Source organism: Petromyzon marinus, unplaced genomic scaffold, assembly GCF_048934315.1.
Source record: "Petromyzon marinus isolate PM22_M1 ecotype Great Lakes invasive population unplaced genomic scaffold, UKy_Petmar_22M1.pri1.0 PM_Scaffold_567, whole genome shotgun sequence".
Lineage (NCBI taxonomy): Eukaryota > Metazoa > Chordata > Hyperoartia > Petromyzontiformes > Petromyzontidae > Petromyzon > Petromyzon marinus.
The window spans coordinates 1877-29488 of record NW_027423576.1 but is presented as its reverse complement, the minus strand read 5'-3'; the positions used below and the strand labels follow the sequence as shown (position 1 = coordinate 29488).

The 27612-nt window shown below is 55.6% G+C and overlaps 1 protein-coding gene across 1 annotated transcript in view; it reads left to right on the top strand.

Moving 5' to 3' along the window:
- Positions 1-27126, top strand: part of LOC142923481 (uncharacterized) — a gene marked incomplete at its 3' end in the record, with an annotated part of 28746 nt that extends 1620 nt beyond the window's left edge. The window contains exons 2-8 of the mRNA XM_076064622.1: positions 2431-2570; positions 3947-4081; positions 5238-5391; positions 8771-8888; positions 18673-18806; positions 23073-23228; positions 26469-27126. Of these exons, the coding sequence (XP_075920737.1) occupies positions 2438-2570; positions 3947-4081; positions 5238-5391; positions 8771-8888; positions 18673-18806; positions 23073-23228; positions 26469-27126 (1488 nt within the window). The remainder of the gene's footprint in view (positions 1-2430; positions 2571-3946; positions 4082-5237; positions 5392-8770; positions 8889-18672; positions 18807-23072; positions 23229-26468) is intronic.
- Positions 27127-27612: the final 486 nt, after the last annotated feature.

The window sequence follows — 27612 nt, the reverse complement described above, 5'->3', positions numbered from 1 at the left end:
ATACACTACAGATCTATAGACAACAATAATCACGATTTTGTCTGTGTTTATCTCCATTGTGATGGGATACTGCTACACTATACACTACACTATACACTACACTCTACACTACACTCTACACTACACTATACACTACACTATATACTACACTATTCACTACACTATACACTATACTACACACTACACTACAAACTACACTACAAACTACACTATACACTACACTATACACTGCACTATATACACTACACTATACACTACACTATACACTACACTACTATACACTACACTACTATACACTACACTCTACACTACACTATACACTACACTACTGTACACCACTACTATACACTACACTATACACTACTATACATTACACTATACACTACTATACACTACACACTACTATATACCCCACAGCTGTCAACCCATACGGTTTACCCCGTATTCTTGTACATGGAAATTGAGTTTTCAAGTCCATACGGAGTGCAGCCGTTTCAATACAGGCACAGTAATAATAATGTTGTTGTCTATGTGTTTGTGTTTATCTCCATGTGATGGGACTTTGTAGGATGAACGTTGAGATTTATAAGTGGCACGGGGTGACCATTAAGGTCTGAATTGGTCTATAATAAGGTGGGGCACTGATAAGGAAGGATTGACAGGTATGGTACTGTCTGTACAGTAGGTGTACTGTCTATACAGTGTGCGTACTGTCTGTACAGTGCGCGTGCTGTAGATTTGACACCGATGGGCAACTCCCCCCGCCTCTTGCCGAGAGGCGTGGAAGAGTAGGCCAACGTCGCTCCCGAGTGGTTCTGGAATTCAGTCCACGCTACCCCTTGCTGGGCAGGTGGTTGGCTGGCTGGCTGTGTGGGTCCTGGGTGCCTCACTGGCTGACTGGCTCTGTGGCTGGGTGGGTCCTGGGTGGCTGGGTCCTGGGTGACTGGGTGGTTGGCTGGGTGGGTGGCTCTGTGGCTGGGTGGGTGGCTGGCTGGGTGGTTGGCTGGGTGGGTGGCTGGCTGGGTGGGTGGTTCCTGAGTGGCTGGCTGGGTGACTGGCTGGCTGGCTGGGTGGCTGGGTGGCTGGCTGGGTGGTTCCTGAGTGACTGGCTGGGTGGCTGCCTGGGTGGTTGGCTGGCTGGGTGGCTGGCTGGGTGGGTAGGGTGGCTGGGTGGCTGGGTGGCTGGCTGGGTGGCTGGCTGGCTGGGTGACTGGCTGGCTGGCTGGGTGGCTGGCAGGGTGGCTGGCTGGCTGGGTGGGTGGCTGGCTGGGTGACTTGCTGGCTGGCTGGGTGGCTGGCTGGCTGGCTGGGTGACTGGCTGGCTGGGTGGCTGGCTGGGTGGTTCCTGAGTGGCTGGCTGTGTGGGTGCGTGGCCGGGTGGCCGTGCAGAGGGACGACTCTCGTGTCGAAACCGATCCCCTGAGTTTGTTCCGTCTCTTGAAGCAACGCTGCCCAATTTGTTGCGCGTCCGGCGTGCGCGCCCCGCGGCTGATTGGGGACGAGCGAGGATTGCCGTAGTGCTCTAAACGTGGCGAGACGGACGGATTGCGTGGAGGGAGACGCCCGCGAATTCACTTGTTCCCCGAGAGGGCGGTTGTCTTGTCGGCCCTCGCGGACTCCGCGCTGCGACGCGCTGGTTCCGCGAATGGAAACGGGAACAAAAACCGCTTCGAGGGCACGGAAAGAGGAAGAGGCGCCCACGCTTGGGCACGGTCGGCCACGTACGCCGTGAAATAAGTCAACGTACATACATAGAGAGAGGGGTGGGGGTGGCTGGGAGATGTTAACTTCCTCGCCCGGTGTGCAGGAGGTCGTGGGTTCAATCCCGACTCCTGACGCCTGCTACTGTATATTTGGAGTTTGCGTGTGTCTCTCTGATCGTCATCACGGTGGCTATGAGATTTTAACTTCCTCGCCCGGTGCGCAGGAGGTCGTGGGTTCGATCCCGACTCCTGACGACGCCTGCTGCTGCTGTAGATTTGGAGTTTGCGTGTCTCTCTCTTCCCCCCCCCCTCCCCCCGTGGTCACGTGGATTTTTCCCCCCCCCGTTATTTTTCCCCTCCACGTTTTAGAATCAACATCGCCACGCGGTTTAGCATCTATTTGCCTGCTGCTGTAAATGTCCCGGTGATGATAATGCCGCTTTGTTGAGCTTATCATGTGTTTTTTTTTCGCCAGGTTGCTTCTTAGAAAGAGCTGCATGGCCCGCTGGGCCTGACCGGCTCGAATAAAATCTAGTTTTACTTTGCTGTCAGACCTGTCCCGTGCCACGCGTAGCCACCCGCGTATTTGGGATTTGGTCTTTGTGTGTAATTAGCTTGCGGCATCGTGGGATGCTGTTGGCGTGGACGACGCTGCTGTGCGAAATTCAAAGTTGTATCGTTAATATTAAAGGCTTACACGGGCGACATTTGTGCGTGCGTGCGTTAGGTGCACAATGCCTCTGGTGAAGCGCAGCATCGAGCCCGTGTATCTGTGTCGTCGGGCACTGCCACCCAGCGTCAAGAACGAGCTCGAGTGCGTGACCAACGTCACCCTCTCGGACATCATCCGGCAGCTCGGCAGCCTCAGTGAGGGCCACACTCGCTCGCACACACACACACACATGCTGGCTCGCACACACACACACACACGCTCGCCCACACACAACACACTCGTCCGCGCACACACACACACACGCTCGCCCACACACACACACATGCTCGCACACACACACACACGCTCGCCCACACACACACGCTCGCCCACACACACACACACACGCTCGCACACACACACACACATGCTCGCACACACACACACATGCTCGCACACACACACACACATGCTCGCACACACACACACACACGCTCGCACACACACACACTCGCTCGCCCACACACACACTCGCTCGCCCACACACACACTCGCCCACACACACACGCTCGCCCACACACACACACGCTCGCCCACACACGCACGCCCACACACGCCCACACACGCTCGCTCGCCCACGCACACTCGTCCACACACACGCTCGTCCACGCTCGCCCACACGCCACGCCCACACGCGCTCGCTCGCCCACGAACGCTCGCCCACGCATGCTCGTCCACACACGCTCGACCCACACACATGCTCGCCTCACGCGCACAGCAAGACGGATGTCACTCCACCCCCCACCCCCCCCGTGATGCCTGTGTTTAGGCCGGGGTCTCAGTGGTCGGTGGTTCAGTGTCCCCATGTCTCCATGTGTCTCTGTCTCCTTGGTCTCTTCCTGTCGTGTGTCTCCCCTTGTGTCTCCCCGTGTGTCTCCCCGTGTGTCTCCCCGTGTGTCTCCCCTTGTGTCTCCCCTTGTGTCTCCCCTTGTGTCTCCCCTTGTCTCTCCCCTTGTCTCTCCCTGTGTGTCTCCCCGTGTGTGTCTCCCCCTGTGTGTCTCCCCGTGTGTCTCCCCTTGTGTCTCCCCGTGTGTCTCCCCGTGTGTTTCCCCGTGTGTCTCCCCGTGTGTCTCCCCGTGTGTCTCCCGTGTGTCTCCCCTTGTGTCTCCCCGTGTGTCTCCCGTGTGTCTCCCGTGTGTCTCCCGTGTGTCTCCCCTTGTGTCTCCCCGTGTGTCTCCCCGTGTGTGTCTCCCCGTGTGTCTCCCCGTGTGTCTCCCCGTGTGTCTCCCCTTGTGTCTCCCCGCGTGTCTCTCCCCGCGTGTCTCCCCGCGTGTCTCCCCGCGTGTCTCCCTGCGTGTCTCCCCGCGTGTCTCCCCGCGTGTCTCCCCGTGTGTCTCCCGTGTGTCTCCCCGCGTGTCTCCCCGCGTGTCTCCCCGTGTGTCTCCCCGTGTCTCTCCCCGTGTGTCTCCCCGTGTGTCTCCCCGCGTGTCTCCCCGCGTGTCTCCCCGCGTGTCTCCCCTTGTGTCTCCCCGTGTGTGTCTCCCCGTGTGTCTCCCCGTGTGTCTCCCCGTGTGTGTCCCCGCGTGTCCAGGCAAGCATGCGGAGGATGTGTTTGGGGAGCTCATCCGGGAGACGAGTGGCTTCTGCCTCCGCTCCATCGCCCTGCAGGATCGGATCGACCGCCTCTCCCTGCGCGTCACCTCCCTCGACTCCAGCGTGGAGGAGGGTGAGGCCCCCCGCTCGCTCACCACTCACCACTTACTCTCACTCGCCACTCGCTCACCACTCACTCTCACTTACCGCTCACTCACCACTCACTCTCACTTACCGCTCACTCACCACTCGCACACCACTCACGCCACTCACCACTCACTCACCACTCACTCTCACTCACCACTCACTCACCACTCACTCACCACTCACTCACCACTCACTCTCACTCACCGCTCACTCACCACTCGCTCACCACTCACTCACCACTCACTCTCACTTACCGCTCGCTCACCGCTCACTCACCACTCACGCCACTCGCCCTCACTCACCGCTCACTCACCACTCGCTCACCACTCACGCCACTCAACACTCGCTCACCACTCACGCCACTCGCTCTCACTCACCGCTCGCTCTCACTCACCGCTCGCTCTCACTCACCACTCGTTCTCAATCACCACTCGCTCACCACTCACACACACCACTCACTCACCGCTTGCTGACCACTCACTCACGCCACTCACGCCACTCACCACTCACTCGCCACTCACTGCTCGCTCTCACTCACTGCTCGCTCTCACTCGCCACTCGCTCTCACTCTCCACTCGCTCTCACTCACCGCTCGCTCTCACCACTCGCTCTCACTCGCCACTCAATCTCACTCGCCACTCGTTCACCACTCACTCACGCCACTCACCACTCACTCGCTCTCACTCGCTGCTCGCTCACCACTCACTCATGCCACTCACCACTCACTCACCGCACGCTCTCACTCACCGCTCGCTCACCACTCACTCACGCCACTCACCACTCACTCGCCACTCGCTCTCACTCGCCACTCGTTCACCACTCACTCACGCCACTCACCACTCACTCACCACTCGCTCACCACTCAAGCCACTCACCACTCACTCGCCACTCACTGCTCGCTTTCACTCACCGCTCGCTCTCACTCAACATTCGCTCTCACTCACCGCTCGCTCACCACTCACTCACGCCACTCGCCACTCACTCACGCCACTCACCACTCACTCACCGCTCGCTCTCGCTCACCGTTCACTCACCACTCACGTGACTCACCACTCACCATTCGCTCTCACCACTCGCACTCACTTACCACTCGTTCTCACTCACCACTCACCACTCTCACCCAATTGTGTCCGTGTGTGCAGTCTCCCTGCAGGACATCAACCTTACCAAGGCGTTCCACAGCTCCACGGTGCAGGACCAGCAGGTGGTGTCACGTGACAGCTTCCCACTGCCGCTTCGAGACACCTACAACCACAGTGACAAGCCTCCTCCACTCTCCATCCTGTCCCCTTACCGGTGAGCCACTCACCCAGCCACTCAGCCAGCCACTCACCCAGCCACTCACCCAGCCACTCACCCAGCCACTCAGCCAGCCACTCACCCGACTACTCACCCAGCCACTCAGCCAGTCACTCACCCAGCCACTTACCCGGCTTCTCACCCAGCCACTCAGCCAGTCACTCACCCAGCCACTCACCCAGCCACTCACCCAGCTTCTCACCCAGCTACTAACCCAGCCACTCACCCAGCCACTCACCCAGCCACTCAACAAGCCAGTCACTCACCCGGCTACTCACCCGCCAGTCACTCACCCAGCCACTCACCCAGCCACTCACCCAGCGACTCAGCCAGCTACTCAGACAGCCACTCACCCAACCACTCACCCAGCCACTCACCCAGCCAGGAGACGGCTACAACCACAGTGACAAGCCTCCTCCACTCTCCATCCTCTCCCCTTACCAGTGAGCTACTCACCCAGCCACTCACCCAGCCACTGAGCCAGTCACTCACCCAGCCACTTACCCGGCTACTCACCCAGCCACTCAGCCAGTCACTCAGCCAGCCACTCAGCCGGCCACTCACCCGGTCACTCACCCGGTCACTCACCCGGCCACTCACCCGGCCACTCACCCGGCCACTCACCCGGCCACTCACCCGGCCACTCACCCGGCCACTCACCCGGCCACTCACCCGGCCACTCACCCGGCCACTCACCCGGCCACTCAACAAGCCAGTCACTCACCCGGCCACTCACCCGGCTACTCACCCGGCCAGTCACTCACCCAGCCACTCACCCATCCACTCACCCAGCCACTCACCCAGCCACTCAGCCAGCCACTCAGCCAGCCACTCAGCCAGCCACTCAGCCAGCCACTCAGCCAGCCACTCAGCCAGCCACTCAGCCAGCCACTCACCCAGCCACTCACCCAGCCACTCACCCAGCCACTCACCCAGCCACTCACCCAGCCACTCACCCAGCCACTCACCCAGCCACTCACCCAGCTTCTAACCCAGCCACTCACCCAGCCACTCACCCAGCCACTCAACAAGCCAGTCACTCACCCAGCTACTCACCCGCCAGCCACTCACCCAGCCACTCACCCAGCCACTCACCCAGCGACTCAGCCAGCTACTCAGACAGCCACTCACCCAGCCACTCACCCAGCCAGGAGACGGCTACAACCACAGTGACAAGCCTCCTCCACTCTCCATCCTCTCCCCTTACCAGTGAGCTACTCACCCAGCCACTCAGCCAGTCACTCACCCAGCCACTTACCCGGCTACTCACCCAGCCACTCAGCCAGTCACTCAGCCAGCCACTCAGCCGGCCACTCACCCGGTCACTCACCCGGTCACTCACCCGGCCACTCACCCGGCCACTCACCCGGCCACTCACCCGGCCACTCACCCGGCCACTCACCCGGCCACTCACCCAACCAGGCGACAGCTACAACCACAGTGACAAGCCTCCTCCACTCTCCATCCTGTCTCCCAACCGGTGAGCGACTCACCCAGCCACTCACCCAGCCACTCACCCAGCTACTAACCCAGCCACTCACCCAGCCACTCACCCAGCCACTCAACAAGCCAGTCACTCACCCGGCCACTCACCCGGCTACTCACCCGGCCAGTCACTCACCCAGCCACTCACCCATCCACTCACCCAGCCACTCACCCAGCCACTCACCCAGCCACTCAGCCAGCCACTCAGCCAGCCACTCAGCCAGCCACTCAGCCAGCCACTCAGCCAGCCACTCACCCAGCCACTCACCCAGCCACTCACCCAGCCACTCACCCAGCCACTCACCCAGCCACTCACCCAGCCAGGAGACGGCTACAACCACAGTGACTAGCCTCCTCCACTCTCCATCTTGTCCCCTTACCGGTGAGCCACTCACCCAGCCACTCACCCAGCCACTCACCCAGCCACTCACCCGGCTACTCCCCCAGCCAGTCACTCACCCAGCCACTCACTTAGCCACTCACCCAGCCACTTAGCCAGCCACTCACCCAGCCACTCAGCCAGTCACTCACCCAGCCAGTCACTCACCCAGCTACTCACCCGGCCACTCACCCGGCCACTCACCCGGCCACTCACCCGGCCACTCGCCCGGCCACTCACCCAACCAGGCGACAGCTACAACCACAGTGACAAGCCTCCTCCACTCTCCATCCTGTCCCCTTACCGGTGAGCGCCTCACCGGTCCTGGGCCTCCCCTAGGTCGACTCAGCCACAAGTGAGTACCTGGTGCGGAGTGTAAACATCTCCCCTAGTGAGACAAAGTCGGCCGGGCGTGGCACCGGCCATCCCACATCCTCGTGTACCGTTCCAGCCTTCATAGGTGCTCCTCGCTAACACCACTTGTCTCCACAGCCTCGTGAAGCTATACGGGGCATCTTTGTCTTAGTAGTGATAACGTTGTTGGTGATGTCAACGGCGATGATGGTGGTGACGGTGGTAATGGAGATGATGGTGATGGTGATGTTGGCATGGTGATGATGTTAACGATGTTGACGACGACGATGGTGGCGATGGTGGTGATGATGATGTTGGTGATGGTGATGATGTTAACGACGACGACGGTGATGGTGGTGATGATGATGGTGGTGACGGAGGTGATGGAGATGTTGACTGTGATGGTGATGATGTTAACGACGGTGATGGTGGTGATGATGATGGTGGTGACGGAGGTGATGGAGATGTTGACTGTGATGGTGATGATCTGTAGTGACGATGTTAACGATGTTGACGACGACGATGGAGGCGACGGAGGTGATGGAGATGTTGACTGTGATGGTGATGATGTTAACGACGACGACGGTGATGGTGGTGATGACGATGGAGGTGACGGTGGTGATGGAGATGTTGACTGTGATGGTGACGTTGGCATGGTGATGATGTTAACGATGTTGACGACGACGATGGAGGCGACGGAGGTGATGGAGATGTTGACTGTGATGGTGATGATGTTAACGACGACGACGGTGATGGTGATGATGATGATGGTGGTGACGGAGGTGATGGAGATGTTGACTGTGATGGTGATGATGTTAACGACGACGACGGTGATGGTGGTGATGATGATGGTGGTGACGGAGGTGATGGAGATGTTGACTGTGATGGTGACGTTGGCATGGTGATGATGTTAACGATGTTGACGACGACGATGGAGGCGACGGAGGTGATGGAGATGTTGACTGTGATGGTGATGATGTTAACGACGACGACGGTGATGGTGGTGATGGTGATGATGATGGTGGTGACGGAGGTGATGGAGATGTTGACTGTGATGGTGATGATGTTAACGACGACGACGGTGATGGTGGTGATGATGATGGTGATGATGATGGTGGTGACGGTGGTGATGATGTTGGTGATGGTGATGATGTGTAGTGACGATGGGAAGGACGGGTTGAAGTTCTACACGGACCCTTCCTACTTCTTTGACCTCTGGAAGGAGAAGATGCTGCAGGACACGGAGGACAAACGCAAGGAGAAGAGACGACAGAAGGTCCATCAGCACCATCACCACCAACATCAGCACCATCACCAACAACATCAGCACCATCACCAACATCACCACCAACATCACCAACATAACCACCAACATCAGCACCAAAATCAGCACCATCACCAACATCACCACCAAAATCAGCACCATCACCAACATCACCACCAACATCAGCACCATCACCACTAACATCAGCACCTTCACCAACATCACCAACATCACCACCAACATCAGCACCAAAATCAGCGCCATCACCACCAACATCACCAACATCAGCACCTTCACCAACATCACCACCAACATCAGCACCTTCACCAACATCACCAACATCACCACCAACATCACCAACATCACCACCAACATCAGCGCCATCGCCAACATCACCACCAACATCACCACCAACATCACCACCAACATCAGCACCTTCACCAACATCACCACCAACATCACCACCATCATCAGCACCAAAATCAGCACCATCACCACCAACATCAGCACCTTCACCAACATCACCACCAACACCATCACCAACATCACCACCAACACCAACATAACCAACATCAGCACCAACATCAGCACCATCACCAACATCACCAACATCACCACCAACACCATCACCAACATCACCACCAACACCATCACCAACATCACCACCACCATCAGCACCATCACCAACATCACCACCAACATCAGCACCTTCACCAACATCACCACCAACATCAGCACCAACATCAGCACCATCAGCACCATCACCAACATCACCACCATCACCACCATCAGCACCATCACCGTCATCAGCACCATCACCACCATCATCAACATCACCACCAACATCACCACCATCGGCAACTTTACCATTATCGCCGTCATCAGCACCAGAGAGAGCTCGCCACACACACACACAGAGCGCTCGCTACACACACACAGAGAGAGAGCGCTCGCTACACATACACAGAGAGCTCACTACACACACACAGAGAGAGAGCGCTCGCTACACACACACACACAGAGCGCTCGCTACACACACACACACAGAGAGAGCGCTCGCTACACACACACAGAGAGCTCGCTACACACACACAGAGAGAGAGCTCGCTACACACACACACACAGAGAGAGCTCGCCACACACACACACACAGAGAGAGCGCTCACTACACACACACAGAGAGAGAGCGCTCACTACACACACACAGAGAGCTCACTACACACACACAGAGAGAGAGAGCGCTAACCACACACACACACACAGAGAGAGCGCTCACCACACACACACACAGAGAGAGCCCTCGCTACACACACACAGAGCGCTCACTACACACAGAGAGAGAGAGAGCTCACCACACACACACACAGAGAGAGAGCGCTCACCACACACACACACAGAGAGAGAGAGCGCTAGCTACACACACACAGAGAGCTCGCTACACACACACACAGAGAGAGCTCGCTACACACACACACAGAGCGCGAGCTCGCTACACACACACAGAGAGCTCGCTACACACACACAGAGAGAGAGCTCGCCACACACACACAGAGAGAGAGCTCGCTACACACACAGAGAGAGAGAGAGAGCTCGCTACACACACACACAGAGAGAGCGCTCACTACACACACACATACAGAGAGAGAGAGCTCGCTACACACACACACACAGAGCGCTCACCACACACACACACACAGCTCGCTACACACACACACAGAGAGCTCGCTACACACACACAGAGAGAGAGAGAGCTCACCACACACACACACACAGAGAGCTCGCTACACACACAGAGAGAGAGAGAGCTCACCACACACACACACACACAGAGAGAGCGCTCACCACACACACACAGAGAGAGAGCTCGCCACACACACACAGAGAGCTCGCTCTACACACACACACAGAGAGCTCGCTACACACACACAGAGAGCTCGCTACACACACACACACAGAGCGTGCTCACCACACACAGACACAGAGAGCGCTCGCCACGAGATGAACCACAAAACCTCATCGATCTCTGTCACTGCGCACACAAACCACCGTGACGCAAACCCCCGGCCGGTCGTCCTCGCAGCAGCAGCAGCAGCAGCGGCGGCCGCTTCTGGCTGACCATGAAACAAAGTCTGTGGCGGCCACCGCCCTTTCGGACGCGCTGTCTGGAACGCTCTCTTCCTTCTCATATTGGAGCTAAATTTGAAACTGATTTTTCTTCAGAACTGCTTTTTGTTGTTTGTTCCCCTCCACCCGCGCACCTGCGATTATCATGATTGGCACGGCTGGCTACGAAAGAAGTGCTTCATGCACGCATCGTTGGCAGCTTGAAAGTCTTCGGCATATCCTCATGAGCACCACCACCAACACCACCACTGACATCACTATCACTGATATCACCACCACCAACACCACCACTGACATCACTGTCACTGATATCACCAACACCACCACTGACATCATTCACTGATATCACCACCACCAACACCACCACTGACATCACTGTCACTGTTATCACCACCACCAACACCACCACTGACATCACTGTCACTGATATCACCACCACCAACACCACCACTGACATCACTGTCACTGATATCACCACCACCAACACCACCACTGACATCACTATCACTGATATCACCAACACCACCACTGCCTTTACCACCACCACCAACACCACCACGACTAGTATCACCACTAACACCACCACCACCACTAACACCACCACCACTAGTATCACCACTAACACCACCACCACTAGTATCACCACTAACACCACCACCGCTAGTATCACCACTAACACCACCACCACTAACACCACCACTAACACCACCACCAACACCACCACTAACACCACCACCACTAACACCAACACCACCACCGCTAGTATCACCACTAACACCACCAACACCACCACCACTAACACCACCACCACTAATACCACCACCACTAACACCACCACTAACACCACCACCACTAACACCACCACCACTAACACCACCACCACTAACACCACCACCACTACCACCACCACTGACGTGTGTGTGCTACACACCACCACTAACACCACCACTAACACCACCACCACCACTACCACCACCACTAACACCACCACTACCACCACCACTAACACCACCACTAACACCACCACTAACACCACCACTAACGTGCATGTGCTGCACACCACCACCACTAACACCACCACCACTAACACCACCGCCACTAACACCACCAACACCACCACCACTACCACCACCACTGACGTGTGTGTGCTACACACCACCACTAACACCACCACCACTAACACCACCACTACCACCACCACTGACGTGTGTGTGCTACACACCACCACTAACACCACCACCACTAACACCACCGCCACTAACACCACCACTAACACCACCACTAACACCACCACCACTAACACCACCACCACTAACACCACCACCACTAACACCACCACTACCACCACCACTGACGTGTGTGTGCTACACCACCACCACCACCACTCCCTCCCCTCCACCCCACCCGGCGCTGTAGAAGCGTCCCGAGGAGCGGAGCGTGGCCGTGGTGGTTCGGCCTCCCCGCGACCGCCGCAAGGAGTGGGAGCTCCTGGCCAAGGGGAAGGAGTTCGCTGCGGAGGGGGGGGCCGGCGGGGGGGGGCTCCTCCCCCTGGCCCCCTCGTGGGGGAGGGGTGGCGCCAGCCATTTCCGCCGATCGGGCTCGCACACGTCCGAGACTAGGTCACTGCCGCTACGTCGGGGAGCGATGGGAGGGCGGGGGGGCAGAGAGAGAGAGAGGAGGAGGAGGAGGAGGGCGTGAATGTGCACGTTGTTACGTCGTGCGCGCAAAGCGTGCTAAAAGGATTGTGTGCGTGCGTTAGATGGCGTGCCCATTTGTGCCCCCTAGCGTGTGCGTCTGGCTTGTGCGCGTGCGCTTGAGCTATGACAACGTAGCATACTTAACACAGAGAGAGGCAGTCGGTCTCATAGACTCGCATAAACCCATAGGCTCGCAGAGAGCCATAGGCTCGCAGAGAGCCATAGGCTCGCAGAGAGCCATAGGCTCGCGCAGAGACCCCATAGACTCACAGAGACCCATAGACTCGTAGACCCATAGGCTCACACAGAGATCCATAAACTCGCACAAAGACTTGCACAGAGACCCGTAGACTCGCATAAACCCATAGGCTCACAGAGACCCCATAGGCTCGCAGAGAGCCATAGACTCACGCAGAGACCCCATAGGCTCACAGAGACCCCATAGGCTCACAGAGACCCATAGACTCGTAGACCCATAGGCTCACACAGAGATCCATAAACTCGCACAAAGACTTGCACAGAGACCCGTAGACTCACATAAACCCATAGACTCACACAGAGACTCATAGACTCACGCAGAGACCCCATAGGCTCACAGAGACCCATAGACTCGTAGACCAATAGGCTCACACCGAGGTCCATAAACTCGCACAAAGACTCAAAGACTTACACAGAGACCCGTAGACTCACATAAACCCATAGACTCACGCAGAGACCCATAGACTCGTACAGAGACATATAGACTCGCACAGACCCATAGACGCGCAAAGGAACCCAACGACTCGTACAGAAAGCCGTAGACAAACACACAGACCCATAGACCCACACAGAGACCCGTAGACTCGCACGGAGACTCGTAGACTCACTCAGAGACCCATAGACTCACACAGAGAGCCATAGACTCGCACAGAGACCCATAGACTCACTCAGAGACCCATAGACTCACTCAGAGACCCATAGACTCACACAGAGAGCCATAGACTCGCACAGAGACCCGTAGACTCGCACGGAGACTCGTAGACTCACTCAGAGACCCATAGACTCACACAGAGAGCCATAGACTCACACAGAGACCCGTAGACTCGCACAGAGAACCGTAGACTCGCACGGAGACCCGTAGAACAAGACTCCTAGATTCGGTTAGACACACGGACTCGCATAGGAAAACCCATGTGCACACACAATCCAACGTGGGTTTACGTCGAGGCTCAATGTAGCTCCCCCGACTCGTGGCGACACGCAGGCAAACTCTGGGGCAGTTCATCACTTCTTCTCCTCACCACCCCACCCCCGCCGCGGCATCTCCAGTTTCCACAGCAGCGCTCGAGAAGTTCAACGTAGATCCGTGCGCACAGACATACTGGCGCTCCTTCCCACCGCTGTCTTGCACCACCGCGGCATCATCTACATCTCCCCCCCCCCTCCCCCCCTTCTCCACAGGCCTGTGTACAGGTGCTGGTGGTGGTGCTGCTGGTGGTGGTGCTGCTGGTGGTGGTGCTGAATCCTAACCTCTCTCTCTCTCTCTCCGTCCGACCGACCCTTGCGAATTCGTTCCTCGATTTCTGTCCGTGGCGCGAATCCGTTTGCTGCGTGAAGCAGGCCTTGCCCGCGCCGTCACGGGGTCGGTCTTGGGCAGCCGCTGGGATGCGACGCGCTTTTTAAATCCAGATTGAAAACTCGCCTTCTTTGGAACTGCTTGTTGGTTTAGTTTAACAAACACTTAGCAGGCTTTCGTGAACAGCATCATCCATAATACAGGGCGGGGGGGGGTGTTGTGGGTTTGATCGCGTAAATATATAAATGTGTCGTTTAAAACTCGCCACCCTAACTTGGCACGTGGAGGACCCACAAGGGACGTCGTGACGTCTTTACCCCTCGATTTAAGGAGCGAAACGGGAGGATTTCTCCACAGTGCTGTGCTAGTAACGTACTGATTGTGATTGTACTCAGTACTCAGATTGGAAATGTTGTAGTGGGTTTACTCTCCAACACACAAGCGGTTAGTGCTGTACTAGTAACGCACTGATTGTGATTGTACTCAGTACTCAGATTGTAAATGTTGTAGTGGGTTTACTCTCCAACACACAAGCGGCTAGTGCTGTACTAGTAACGTACTGATTGTGATTGTACTCAGTACTCAGATTGGAAATGTTGTTGTGGATTTACTCTACAACACACAAGCGGCTAGTGCTGTACTAGTAACGTACTGATTGTGATTGTATTCAGTACTCAGATTGGAAATGTTGTGATTTGGCTCTCCAACACACAAGCGGTTAGTGCTGTACTAGTAACGTACTGATTGTGATTGTACTCAGTACTCAGATTGTGAATGTTGTTGTGGATTTACTCTCCAACACACAACTGGTTAGTACTATACTAGTAAGGTACTGATTGTGATTGTACTCAGTACTCATATTGGAAATGTTGTGATTTGGCTCTCCAACACACAAGCGGTTAGTGCTGTACTAGTAACGTACTGATTGTGATTGTACTCAGTACTCAGATTGTAAATGTTGTAGTGGGTTTACTCTCCAACACACAAGCGGCTAGTGCTGTACTAGTAACGCACTGATTGTGATTGTACTCAGTACTCAGATTGTAAATGTTGTAGTGGGTTTACTCTCCAACACACAAGCGGTTAGTGCTGTACTAGTAACGTACTGATTGCGATTGTACTCAGTACTCAGATTGGAAATGTTGTGATTTGGCTCTCCAACACACAAGCGGTTAGTGCTGTACTAGTAACGTACTGATTGTGATTGTACTCAGTACTCAGATTGGAAATGTTGGGATTTGGTTCTCCAACACACAAGCGGCTAGTGCTGTACTAGTAACGTACTAATTGTGATTGTACTCAGTACTCAGATTGGAAATGTTGTGATTTGGCTCTCCAACACACAAGCGGTTAGTGCTGTACTAGTAACGTACTGATTGTGATTGTACTCAGTACTCAGATTGGAAATGTTGTGATTTGGTTCTCCAACACACAAGCGGCTAGTGCTGTACTAGTAACGTACTGATTGTGATTGTACTCAGTACTCAGATTGGAAATGTTGTGATTTGGCTCTCCAACACACAAGCGGCTAGTGCTGTACTAGTAACGTACTGATTGTGATTGTACTTAGTACTCAAATTGTAAATGTTGTAGTGGGTTTACTCTCCAACACACAAGCGGCTAGTGCTGTACTAGTAACGTACTGATTGTGATTGTATTCAGTACTCAGATTGGAAATGTTGTGATTTGGCTCTCCAACACACAAGCGGTTAGTGCTGTACTAGTAACGTACTGATTGTGATTGTACTCAGTACTCAGATTGGAAATGTTGTGATTTGGCTCTCCAACACACAAGCGGTTAGTGCTGTACTAGTAACGTACTGATTGCGATTGTACTCAGTACTCAGATTGGAAATGTTGTGATTTGGCTCTCCAACACACAAGCGGTTAGTGCTGTACTAGTAACGTACTGATTGTGATTGTACTCAGTACTCAGATTGGAAATGTTGTTGTGGATTTACTCTCCAACACACAAGCGGCTAGTGCTGTACTAGTAACATACTGATTGTGATTGTACTCAGTACTCAGATTGTAAATGTTGTAGTGGGTTTACTCTCAAACACACAAGCGGTTAGTGCTGTACTAGTAACGCACTGATTGTGATTGTACTCAGTACTCAGATTGGAAATGTTGTGATTTGGCTCTCCAACACACAAGCGGCTAGTGCTGTACTAGTAACGCACTGATTGTGATTGTACTCAGTACTCAGATTGTAAATGTTGTAGTGGGTTTACTCTCCAACACACAAGCGGCTAGTGCTGTACTAGTAACGTACTGATTGTGGTTGTACTCAGTACTCAGATTGGAAATGTTGTGATTTGGCTCTCCAACACACAAGCGGTTAGTGCTGTACTAGTAATGGACTGATTGTGATTGTACTCAGTACTCAGATTGTAAATGTTGTAGTGGGTTTACTCTCCAACACACAAGCGGTTAGTGCTGTACTAGTAACGCACTGATTGTGGTTGTATGCAGCCAACCGCGCTGATCGGAGGTGCCGGGTAAGGACCACAGCAATCTAAACGCGCAAAGCAGTTCTAACGGAATGAGTTCATCAATCGCGACGATTTAAAAGTGCCATCCTCTTATCGGTTGGGGTGGTTGAGGGCATCCACGTCCCAAGCGGTCGATTGACGCGCGGCTTCTGATTGGGTTGGTGGTGGTCGTTTGATTCTGGTTGTGGGTGCTAATGAGGTGGGTACTGGTGGCGGTGTCTGTCCCTCTGTCATCTCTCTCTCTCTCTCCCCCTCTCCTCTTCCCCTTCCTCCTCCTCATCGTGCCCCGACCGCTTTATTGCCGGTGACCCGTTGTGAACTCCTCGCCCCCTCGCTTTCCCCGCTCGTGCGGCACCATCGCCAAACCTTCGCCTGATCTTAACCCCCCCCCCCGCCCACCCTCCCTCCACCCCGCGCTTCACGTCGGCTTCAACCCCAACGAATGCTCCGCCTTGGGTTTTATCTCTGAACCTTTAAACGCTGAACCTCGACTAACAACAACAACAAAAACACTGAGCCCATTTTTAAAACGCTGAACCCCGCCAAATCTGAACCCCGCCAACTCTGAGCCCCGCCAACTCTGAACCCCGCCAACTCTGAACCCCGCCAACAACTCTGAACCCCGCCAACTCTGAACCCCGCCAACAACTCTGAACCCCGCAAACTCTGAACCCCGCGAACTCTGAACCCCGCCAACTCTGAACCCCGCCAACAACTCTGAACCCCGCCAACTCTGAACCCCGCCAACAACTCTGAACCCCGCAAACTCTGAACCCCGCGAACTCTGAACCCCGCCAACTCTGAACCCCGCCAACTCTGAACCCCGCCAACTCTGAACCCCGCCAACAACTCTGAACCCCGCCAACAACTCTGAACCCCGCCAACTCTGAACCCCGCCAACAACTCTGAACCCCGCAAACTCTGAACCCCGCCAACTCTGAACCCCGCCAACAACTCTGAACCCCGCCAACTCTGAACCCCGCCAACTCTGAGCCCCGCCAACTCTGAACCCCGCCAACTCTGAACCCCGCCAACAACTCTGAACCCCGCCAACTCTGAACCCCGCCAACAACTCTGAACCCCGCAAACTCTGAACCCCGCGAACTCTGAACCCCGCCAACTCTGAACCCCGCCAACTCTGAACCCCGCCAACAACTCTGAACCCCGCCAACAACTCTGAACCCCGCCAACAACTCTGAACCCCGCCAACTCTGAACCCCGCCAACAACTCTGAACCCCGCCAACTCTGAACCCCGCCAACAACTCTGAACCCCGCCAACAACTCTGAACCCCGCCAACAACTCTGAACCCCGCCAACTCTGAACCCCGCCAACTCTGAACCCCGCCAACAACTCTGAACCCCGCCAACTCTGAACCCCGCCAACAACTCTGAACCCCGCCAACTCTGAACCCCACCAACTCTGAACCCCGCCAACAACTCTGAACCCCGCCAACAACTCTGAACCCCGCCAACAACTCTGAACCCCGCCAACAACTCTGAACCCCGCCAACTCTGAACCCCGCCAACAACTCTGAACCCCGCCAACTCTGAACCCCACCAACTCTGAACCCCGCCAACAACTCTGAACCCCGCCAACTCTGAACCCCACCAACTCTGAACCCCGCCAACTCTGAACCCCGCCAACTCTGAACCCCGCCAACAACTCTGAACCCCGCCAACTCTGAACCCCAAACCTCTTAACCCCTGCCGTGTAACCTCTGACCTCTCCGCACCCACCCCCACCCCCACACATCCGTGCATCACGCCACCGCCTTAACGGAACGACGCTAAACAACAACCGCTACCCCCCCACGCTTGGCTGCCCCCCCCAAAACAACAACTACACAATTGGGGGGCCGCCCCCCCCCCCATCCCACACCCCCCCCCCCCACTACCCAACCCCTTACCCCCTCCCCAATTGCAGAAAGACCGTGGGAAAGTTGGGGGCAACCGTGACATTCGTAATGTGCGCAAGGCGAAAAACCGCCGGCAGGACTGGGAGCGACTCAAAATGGGGAAGGAGTTCATAGCGGACAGCAAGATGCTGCTGCTGCAGGGGTCTGTGGGGGGGAGAGTGGGGGTGGGGGTGGGGTGTGAGTAGGGGGGAGTGTGAGAGAGAGAGTGGGGGGGCGGAGTGTGTGAGAGAGGGGGGGCGTGGAGTGTGAGAGAGAGAGAGTGGGGGGGGCGTGGGGGGGTGTGAGTAGGGGGGAGTGTGAGAGAGAGTGGGGGGGGCGGAGTGTGTGAGAGAGAGTGGGGGGGCGGAGTGTGAGAGAGAGAGAGTGGGGGGGGTGGGGGGGTGTGAGTAGGGGGGAGTGTGAGAGAGAGTGGGGGGGGCGGAGTGTGTGAGAGAGAGTGGGGGGTGGAGTGTGAGAGAGAGAGTGGGGGGGGTGGGGGGGTGTGAGTAGGGGGGAGTGTGAGAGAGAGTGGGGGGGCGGAGTGTGTGAGAGAGAGTGGGGGGTGGAGTGAGAGAGAGAGAGTGGGGGGGGGTGGGGGGGTGTGAGTAGGGGGAAGTGTGAGAGAGAGTGGGGGGGGCGGAGTGTGTGAGAGAGAGTGGGGGGGCGGAGAGAGAGAGAGTGGGGGGCGGAGTGTGTGAGAGAGAGTGGGGGGCGGAGTGTGAGAGAGAGAGAGTGGGGGGGCGGAGTGTGAGAGAGAGAGAGTGGTGGGTGGGTGGGTGTGAGTAGGGGGGAGTGTGAGAGAGAGAGTGGGGGGGCGGAGTGTGAGAGAGAGAGTGGGGGGGCGGAGAGAGAGAGAGAGTGGGGGGCGGAGTGTGTGAGAGAGAGTGGGGGGCGGAGTGTGAGAGAGAGAGTGGGGGGGCGGAGTGTGAGAGAGAGAGAGTGGGGGGGCGGAGTGTGAGAGTGAGAGTGGGGGGCGGAGTGTGAGAGAGAGAGTGGGGGGGCGGAGTGTGAGAGAGAGAGTGGGGGGGCGGAGTGTGAGAGAGAGAGAGTGGGGGGGGCGGAGTGTGAGAGAGAGTGGGGGGGCGGAGTATGTGAGAGAGAGTGGGGGGGCGGAGTGTGTGAGAGAGAGTGGGGGGCGGAGTGTGAGAGAGAGTGGGGGGGCGGAGTGTGTGAGAGAGAGTGGGGGGGCGGAGTGTGTGAGAGAGAGTGGGGGGCGGAGTGTGAGAGAGAGTGGGGGGGCGGAGTGTGAGAGAGAGTGGGGGGGTGGAGTGTGAGAGAGAGAGTGGGGGGGCGGAGTGTGAGAGAGAGAGAGTGGGGGGCGGAGTGTGTGAGAGAGAGAGTGGGGGGGCGGAGTGTGTGAGAGAGAGAGTGGGGGGCGGAGTGTGAGAGAGAGTGGGGGGCGGAGTGAGAGAGAGAGAGAGAGTGGGGGGGCGGAGTGAGAGAGAGAGTGGGGGGGCGGAGTGTGAGAGAGAGAGTGGGGGGGCGGAGAGAGAGAGAGAGTGGGGGGCGGAGTGTGTGAGAGAGAGTGGGGGGCGGAGTGTGAGAGAGAGAGTGGGGGGGCGGAGTGTGAGAGAGAGAGAGTGGGGGGTGGAGTGTGAGAGAGAGAGAGTGGGGGGGCGGAGTGTGAGAGAGAGAGTGGGGGGCGGAGTGTGTGAGAGAGAGTGGGGGGGCGGAGTGTGAGAGAGAGTGGGGGGCGGAGTGTGAGAGAGAGTGGGGGGGCGGAGTGTGAGAGTGAGAGAGAGTGGGGGGGCGGAGTGTGAGAGTGAGAGTGGGGGGCGGAGTGTGAGAGAGAGAGTGGGGGGGCGGAGTGTGAGAGAGAGAGTGGGGGGGCGGAGTGTGAGAGAGAGAGTGGGGGGGCGGAGTGTGAGAGAGAGTGGGGGGGCGGAGTATGTGAGAGAGAGTGGGGGGGGCGGAGTGTGAGAGAGAGTGGGGGGGCGGAGTATGTGAGAGAGAGTGGGGGGGCGGAGTGTGTGAGAGAGAGTGGGGGGCGGAGTGTGAGAGAGAGTGGGGGGGCGGAGTGTGTGAGAGAGAGTGGGGGGGCGGAGTGTGTGAGAGAGAGTGGGGGGCGGAGTGTGAGAGAGAGTGGGGGGGCGGAGTGTGAGAGAGAGTGGGGGGGTGGAGTGTGAGAGAGAGAGTGGGGGGGCGGAGTGTGAGAGAGAGAGAGTGGGGGGCGGAGTGTGTGAGAGAGAGAGTGGGGGGGCGGAGTGTGTGAGAGAGAGAGTGGGGGGCGGAGTGTGAGAGAGAGTGGGGGGCGGAGTGAGAGAGAGAGAGAGAGTGGGGGGGCGGAGTGAGAGAGAGAGTGGGGGGGCGGAGTGTGAGAGAGAGTGGGGGGTGGAGTGAGAGAGAGAGAGTGGGGGGGTGGAGTGAGAGAGAGAGAGTGGGGGGCGGAGTGTGAGAGAGAGAGTGGGGGGGGCGGAGAGAGAGAGATAGTGGGGGGGTGGATTGTGAGAGTGTGGCGGGAATGAGAGAGTATATTGTAAGCCCCATGCGTGTGTGTGTGTACACTGTAGTTGTTTTGAAAGCACTGTGTGTGTGTACACTGTGTGTGTAGTAGTATTGTAAGCACTGTGTGTACGTTGTGTATGTACACTGTAGTTTTATTGTAAGCACTGTGTGTGTGTGTACACTGTGTGTGTGTACATTGTGTGTGTGTACACTGTGTGTGTGTACACTATGTGTGGGTATATATTCAGTGTGTACATTGTGTGTGTGTGTACATTGTGTAAGTGTGTACACTGTGTGTGTACACTGTGTGTGTACACTGTGTGTGTACACTGTGTGTGTACACTATGTTTGTACACTGTGTTTGTGTGTACACTGTGTGTGTGTGTGTACACTGTGTGTGTGTACATTGTGTGTATGTACATTGTGTGTATGTACACTGTGTGTGTATGTACACTGTGTGTGTGTATGTACACTGTGTGTGTGTATGTACACTGTGTGTGTGTATGTACACTGTGTGTGTGTATGTACACTGTGTGTGTGTACACTGTGTGTACACTGTGTGTGTGTATATATACACTGCGTGCACATTGTGTGTGTGTACACTGTGTATGTGCACATTGTGTGTGTGTACACTGTGTATGTGCACATTGTGTGTGTGTACACTGTGTATGTGCACATTGTGTGTGTGTACACTGTGTGTGTATGTGTACACTGTGTGTACACACACTGTGTGTGTACAGTGTGTGTGTACACTGTGTATACTGTGTATGTACATTGTGTGTGAACACTGTGTGTGTGTACACTGTGTGTGTGTGAACACTGTGTGTGTGTACACTGTGTGTGTGTGTACACTGTGTGTATATATATATACACTGTGTACATTGTGTGTGTGTACACTGTGTGTGTACACTGTGTGTGTACACTGTGTGTGTGTGTACACTGTGTGTGTGTGTGTGTGTACACTGTGTGTGTGTGTACACTGTGTGTGTACACTGTATGTGTGCGTGTGTATACACTGTGTGTGTGTACACTGTGTGTGTGTGTACTGTGCGTGTGTATACACTGTGTGTGTGTACACTGTGTGTGTGTGTACTGTGTGTGTGTACACTGTGTGTGTACACTGTGTGTGTGTACACTGTGTGTGTGTGTGTACACTGTGTGTGTGTGAACACTGTGTGTGTGTGTACACTGTGTGTATACACTGTGTGTGTGTGTGTGTACACTGTGTGTGTGTACACTGTGTGTGTGTACACTGTGTATACACTGTGTGTGTACACTGTGTGTACACTGTGTATACACTGTGTGTGTGTACACTGTGTGTACACTGTGTGTGTACACTGTGTGTACACTGTGTGTACACTGTGTGTGTACACTGTGTGTACACTGTGTGTGTGTGTGTACACTGTGTGTGTGTGTGTACACTGTGTGTGTGTGTGTATATACACTGTGTGTGTGTATACACTGTGTGTGTGTGTGTGTGTATACGCTGTGTGTGTGTACGCTGTGTGTGTGTGTACACTGTGTGTGTACACTGTGTGTGTGTACACTGTGTGTGTACACTGTGTGTGTGTACACTGTGTGTGTACACTGTGTGTGCGTGTGTACACACTGTGTGCGTGTGTACACACTGTGTGCGTGTGTACACACTGTGTGCGTGTGTACACTGTGTGCGTGTGTACACTGTGTGCGTGTACACTGTGTGTGTGTACACTGTGTGTGTGTGTACACTGTGTGTGTGTATACACTGTGTGTGTGTGTGTGTACGCTGTGTGTGTGTGTGTACACTGTGTATACACTGTGTGTGTGTGTACACTGTGTATACACTGTGTGTGTGTGTACAGTGTGTATACACTGTGTGTGTGTGTGTACACTGTGTGTATACACTGTGTGTGTGTGTGTACACTGTGTGTATACACTGTGTGTGTGTGTGTACACTGTGTGTATACACTGTGTGTGTGTGTGTACACTGTGTGTGTGTGTACAGCTCTGGGACCAGTGAGCCAACGACTTCTCCGGTACCTCCATCCATGGCACCGCCCCCTCCGCCCCTGGACGGCCAATCGGCTTACAGCTCGCCCGGGTATGGGCACGGCCCGGCCTTCAACGGGGATCTGCCGCCCCCACCCCCAGCAGATTATAGGTAACGTGTCTGTGTGTGTGTGTCTAAGTGTGTGTGTGTCTGTGTGTGTGTCTTTCTGTGTGTGTAAGTGTGTGTGTGTCTGTGTGTGTGTTTGTGTGTGTGTCTGTGTGTGTGTCTTTCTCTGTGTGTAAGTGTGTGTGTGTCTGTGTGTGTGTCTTTCTGTGTGTGTCAGTGTGTGTGTCTGTGTCTTTCTGTGTGTGTAAGTGTGTGTGTGTGTCTGTGTGTGTGTCTTTCTGTGTGTGTGTGTGTCTTTGTGTGTGTCTTTCTGTGTGTGTCCGTGTGTGTGTGTCTGTGTGTGTGTCTTTCTGTGTGTGTAAGTGTGTGTGTGTCTGTGTGTGTCTGTGTGTGTGTCTTTCTGTGTGTGTAAGTGTGTGTGTGTCTGTGTGTGTGTCTTTCTGTGTGTGTAAGTGTGTGTGTGTCTGTGTGTCTGTCTTTGTGGGGAGCGATAGTGTAGCGGTTAGCGCTACGCTGCGCTATGAACCCGGCGACCCGGGTTCAACTCCCGCTCACGGCCAACACCAGTGACGATTTTCTGAACCCGTTCTGGGCCTCCCCTAGGTCGACTCAGCCTCAAATGAGTACCTGGTGCGGTGTGTAAACATCGCCACTGGGGAAACAAAGGCGGTCGGGCGTGGTGCTGGCCACCCACCTCCTTGTGTACCGTTCCGGCCTTCATAGGTGCTGCTCGCTAACAGCACTTGCCCCTACAGTCTGTTAAGGCTACACGGGGGATCTCGGTTCCCGCTCGCGGCCAACACCGTCAGTGACGATTATCTGAAGCGGTCCTGGGCCTCCCCTAGGTCGACTCAGCCTCAAATGAGTACCTGGTCCCGCGTGTAATAACATCGGCAAACGGGGAGACGAAGGCGGCCGAATCTTTCGTCCGTGTCGTCCGTGCAAGGGGGGTTTCGGGACCCGGTTTACGAACTTCGGGGAACCAGGCACCGCTTCCGGGGGGAACTTTGTGGTGACGGAGGCGCACGACAGCTTTGGCACGGGGGGTCTCGAGAACCGTGCGGCTGCAGGACCCAAGTCCGCCCCGTTTGGTGTTGCCCGAAACAAATTTTCCAAACGCTGACCTGCTCCGATCATTCATAATAAAGGTGCTTTTGGGTTTGAGCGCGTCAGTAGAAATGTGTCATAACCCTCCACCACCCAACACAGCCAATTAGTAAGGGGTTTGTCACGTAAACAAAACGCTAAATAGTTACTAGTGTAGTGTATAGTGTATATAGCGTCGTGTGTGTAGTAGTGTAGTGTATAGTGTAGTGTATAGTAGTGTATATAGTGTAGTGTGTATAGTAGTATCGTGTGGTGTGTAGTGTGGTGTATAGTGTAGTGTATAGTAGTAAAGTGTGTAGTGTATAGTAGTATAGTGTGGTGTGTAGTGTATAGTAGTATAGTGTGGTGTATAGTAGTATAGTGTGGTGTATAGTGTGGTGTATAGTAGTATAGTAGTATAGTGTGGTGTGTAGTGTATAGTAGTATAGTGTGGTGTGTAGTGTATAGTAGTATAGTGTGGTGTATAGTAGTATAGTGTGGTGTATAGTAGTATAGTGTGGTGTATAGTGTATAGTAGTATAGTGTGGTGTATAGTGTATAGTGTGGTGTATAGTAGTATAGTGTATAGTAGTATAGTGTGGTGTATAGTGTATAGTGTGTACTGTATAGTGTGTTGTGTAGTGTATAGTAGTATAGTGTGGTGTATAGTGTATAGTAGTATAGTGTGGTGTGTAGTGTATAGTAGTATAGTGTGGTGTATAGTGTATAGTAGTATAGTGTGGTGTATAGTAGTATAGTGTGGTGTGTAGTGTATAGTGTGGTGTATAGTGTATAGTGTGGTGTATAGTGTATAGTAGTATAGTAGTATAGTGTGGTGTGTAGTGTATAGTGTGGTGTATAGTAGTATAGTAGTATAGTGTGGTGTATAGTAGTATAGTGTATAGTAGTATAGTGTGGTGTATAGTGTATAGTAGTATAGTGTGGTGTATAGTGTATAGTAGTATAGTGTGGTGTATCGTGTATAGTAGTATAGTGTGGTGTATCGTGTATAGTAGTATAGTGTGGCGTGTAGTGTATAGTAGTATAGTGTAGTATATAGTAGTATAGTGTGTTGTGTAGTGTATAGTAGTATAGTGTGTTGTGTAGTGTATAGTAGTATAGTGTGGTGTATAGTGTATAGTAGTATAGTGTAGTGTATAGTGTAGTGTATAGTTACTACTTCAGCCCACCGGTGTGTTGGAGAGTCAATCCGCAACATTTACAATTTGAGTGGTACGACGTTTCGCTGGTCATTACGACCAGCACCATCGGGCGATTTGCCAGAATATTCTCACGCGATCGAACCCAAAAACCCTTTTTTGTGAATAACATTGGTCGCGAAAGCCTTCCACGTGTTAAACTAACCTGCTTGTCAAGTGAAAATTAAAACTATAAACTGTTTTTATTGTTACCAGGTAAGGCACACTGAGCTGGATGTTGGCTCTTTTTCACAAGCGACCTGGCTATCCACTAATTATATTTAGCGATAGCCGGCCGATAATTTTCGGCTCAACGGAATTGGGCCCATCGTCATCGTCGCGTGGAAATTTATGGCGGCAGCCAATGCATTCTGAACGCGTGGTGACGTTGTTTGAAAACGTGGAAGGAAAATACCGGAGTAACCGGAGAACAATCCACGCGACCACGGGGAGAGAGAATCCAAATATACAGCAGCAGGCATCGAAGGCACGACCTCCTGTATACCAGGCGAGGTAGTTAACATCTCCTAACCACCGTGATGATGATGATGAGAGAGACGCAGACTCCAAATCTACAGCAGCAGCAGGCATCGTCAGGGTTGGGATCGAACCCACGACCTCCTGTATACCAGGCGAGGTAGTCAACATCTCATAGCCACCGTGATGATGATGAGAGAGAGAGAGATGCAGACTCCAAATCTACAGCAGCAGCAGCAGGCATCGTCAGGAGTCGGGATCGAACCCACGACCTCCTGCGTACCCAGGCTCGGTAGTCAACATCTCCCAGCCACCGTGTCGCTCCAGCCGGTCGATCCGCGGCGCCCTGGGGTCTCTCCCGTGTCCTCCCGCCAGCGGCGAGCGTTCGACGCTCCGCCGCTGGCGTCTCTCTCCAAGCCGCAGCTCGACCTGGGCCTGAGCGCTTGACGGCGAGCGCCTCGAGCCGACGTCTCCCGTTAACCCCGCGCCCCCATCTCCCCCGCCTCCCTCCCCCTCCCCCCAGCAGCACCACCACGGGAGACTCCCACCCCAGCCCTCTGCACCCGCCCAGCTCCCCCTTCCCGCCCTCCGTCCCTCCGCCCCCTCCGCCCATGGCCTGGGGCTCTCCCTGCGGGGGAGGGGCCGGGGCCCAGGCGACCCCACCTCCACCTCCCCCGCCCCCGCCCCCGCCCCCACCCCCCGGGCCCTTCGGACACCCGGCGGGAGTCTCCGCCGCGGGGCCGTCGCCGCCGGGGGTCTTCGGTGCCGCCGGCGCCGGCGGGCCACTCCCTGCCGCTGCCGCCGGCGCCGCCGCCGCCGCCGCCGCCTCTGCCGGGCGCCGGCGCCGGCGGCTTCGGGGGTTTTGTAGGCGGTGGTGCCGCCCCGCCGCCGCCCCGCCGCCGCCGCCGCCGCCGCCGATGTCGGCCATGGACGGGGCCTACTGTGGCCGGGCCGCGGGGTCGGGGTCGGGGTCGGGGTCGGGGTCGGGGTCGGGGCCTCCGGCCGCTCCGCCGCTGCCGCCGCCGCCATCCGCCGCGGGGGCTGCGGCCGCGGCTGCGGCGAGCGAGGAGGGCAGCGCCCGCAGTGACCTCTTGGACGCCATCAGACGCGGTAACGACACCACCACCACTCACCACCACTCACCACCACCACTCACCACTCACCACCCACTCACCACCACCACTCACCACCACTCACCACCACTCACCACCACCACCACTCACCACCACTCACCACCACTCAACCACCACTCACCACCACCACTCACCACCACTCACCACTCACCACCACTCACCACCACCACTCACCACCACTCACCACCACTCACCACCACCAATCACCACCACTCACCACCACTCACCACTCAACACCACCACCACTCACCACCACTCACCACCACTCACCACTCACCACCACCACTCACCACTCACCACTCACCACCACCACTCACCACCACTCACCACCACTCACCACCACCACTCACCACCACTCACCACCACTCACCACCACCACTCACCACCACCACCAACTCACCACTCAACACCACCACCACTCACCACCACTCCACCACCACTCACCACTCACCACTCACCACCACCACTCACCACTCCCACCACCACCACTCACCACCACTCACCACTCAACACCACTCACCACCACCCACCACT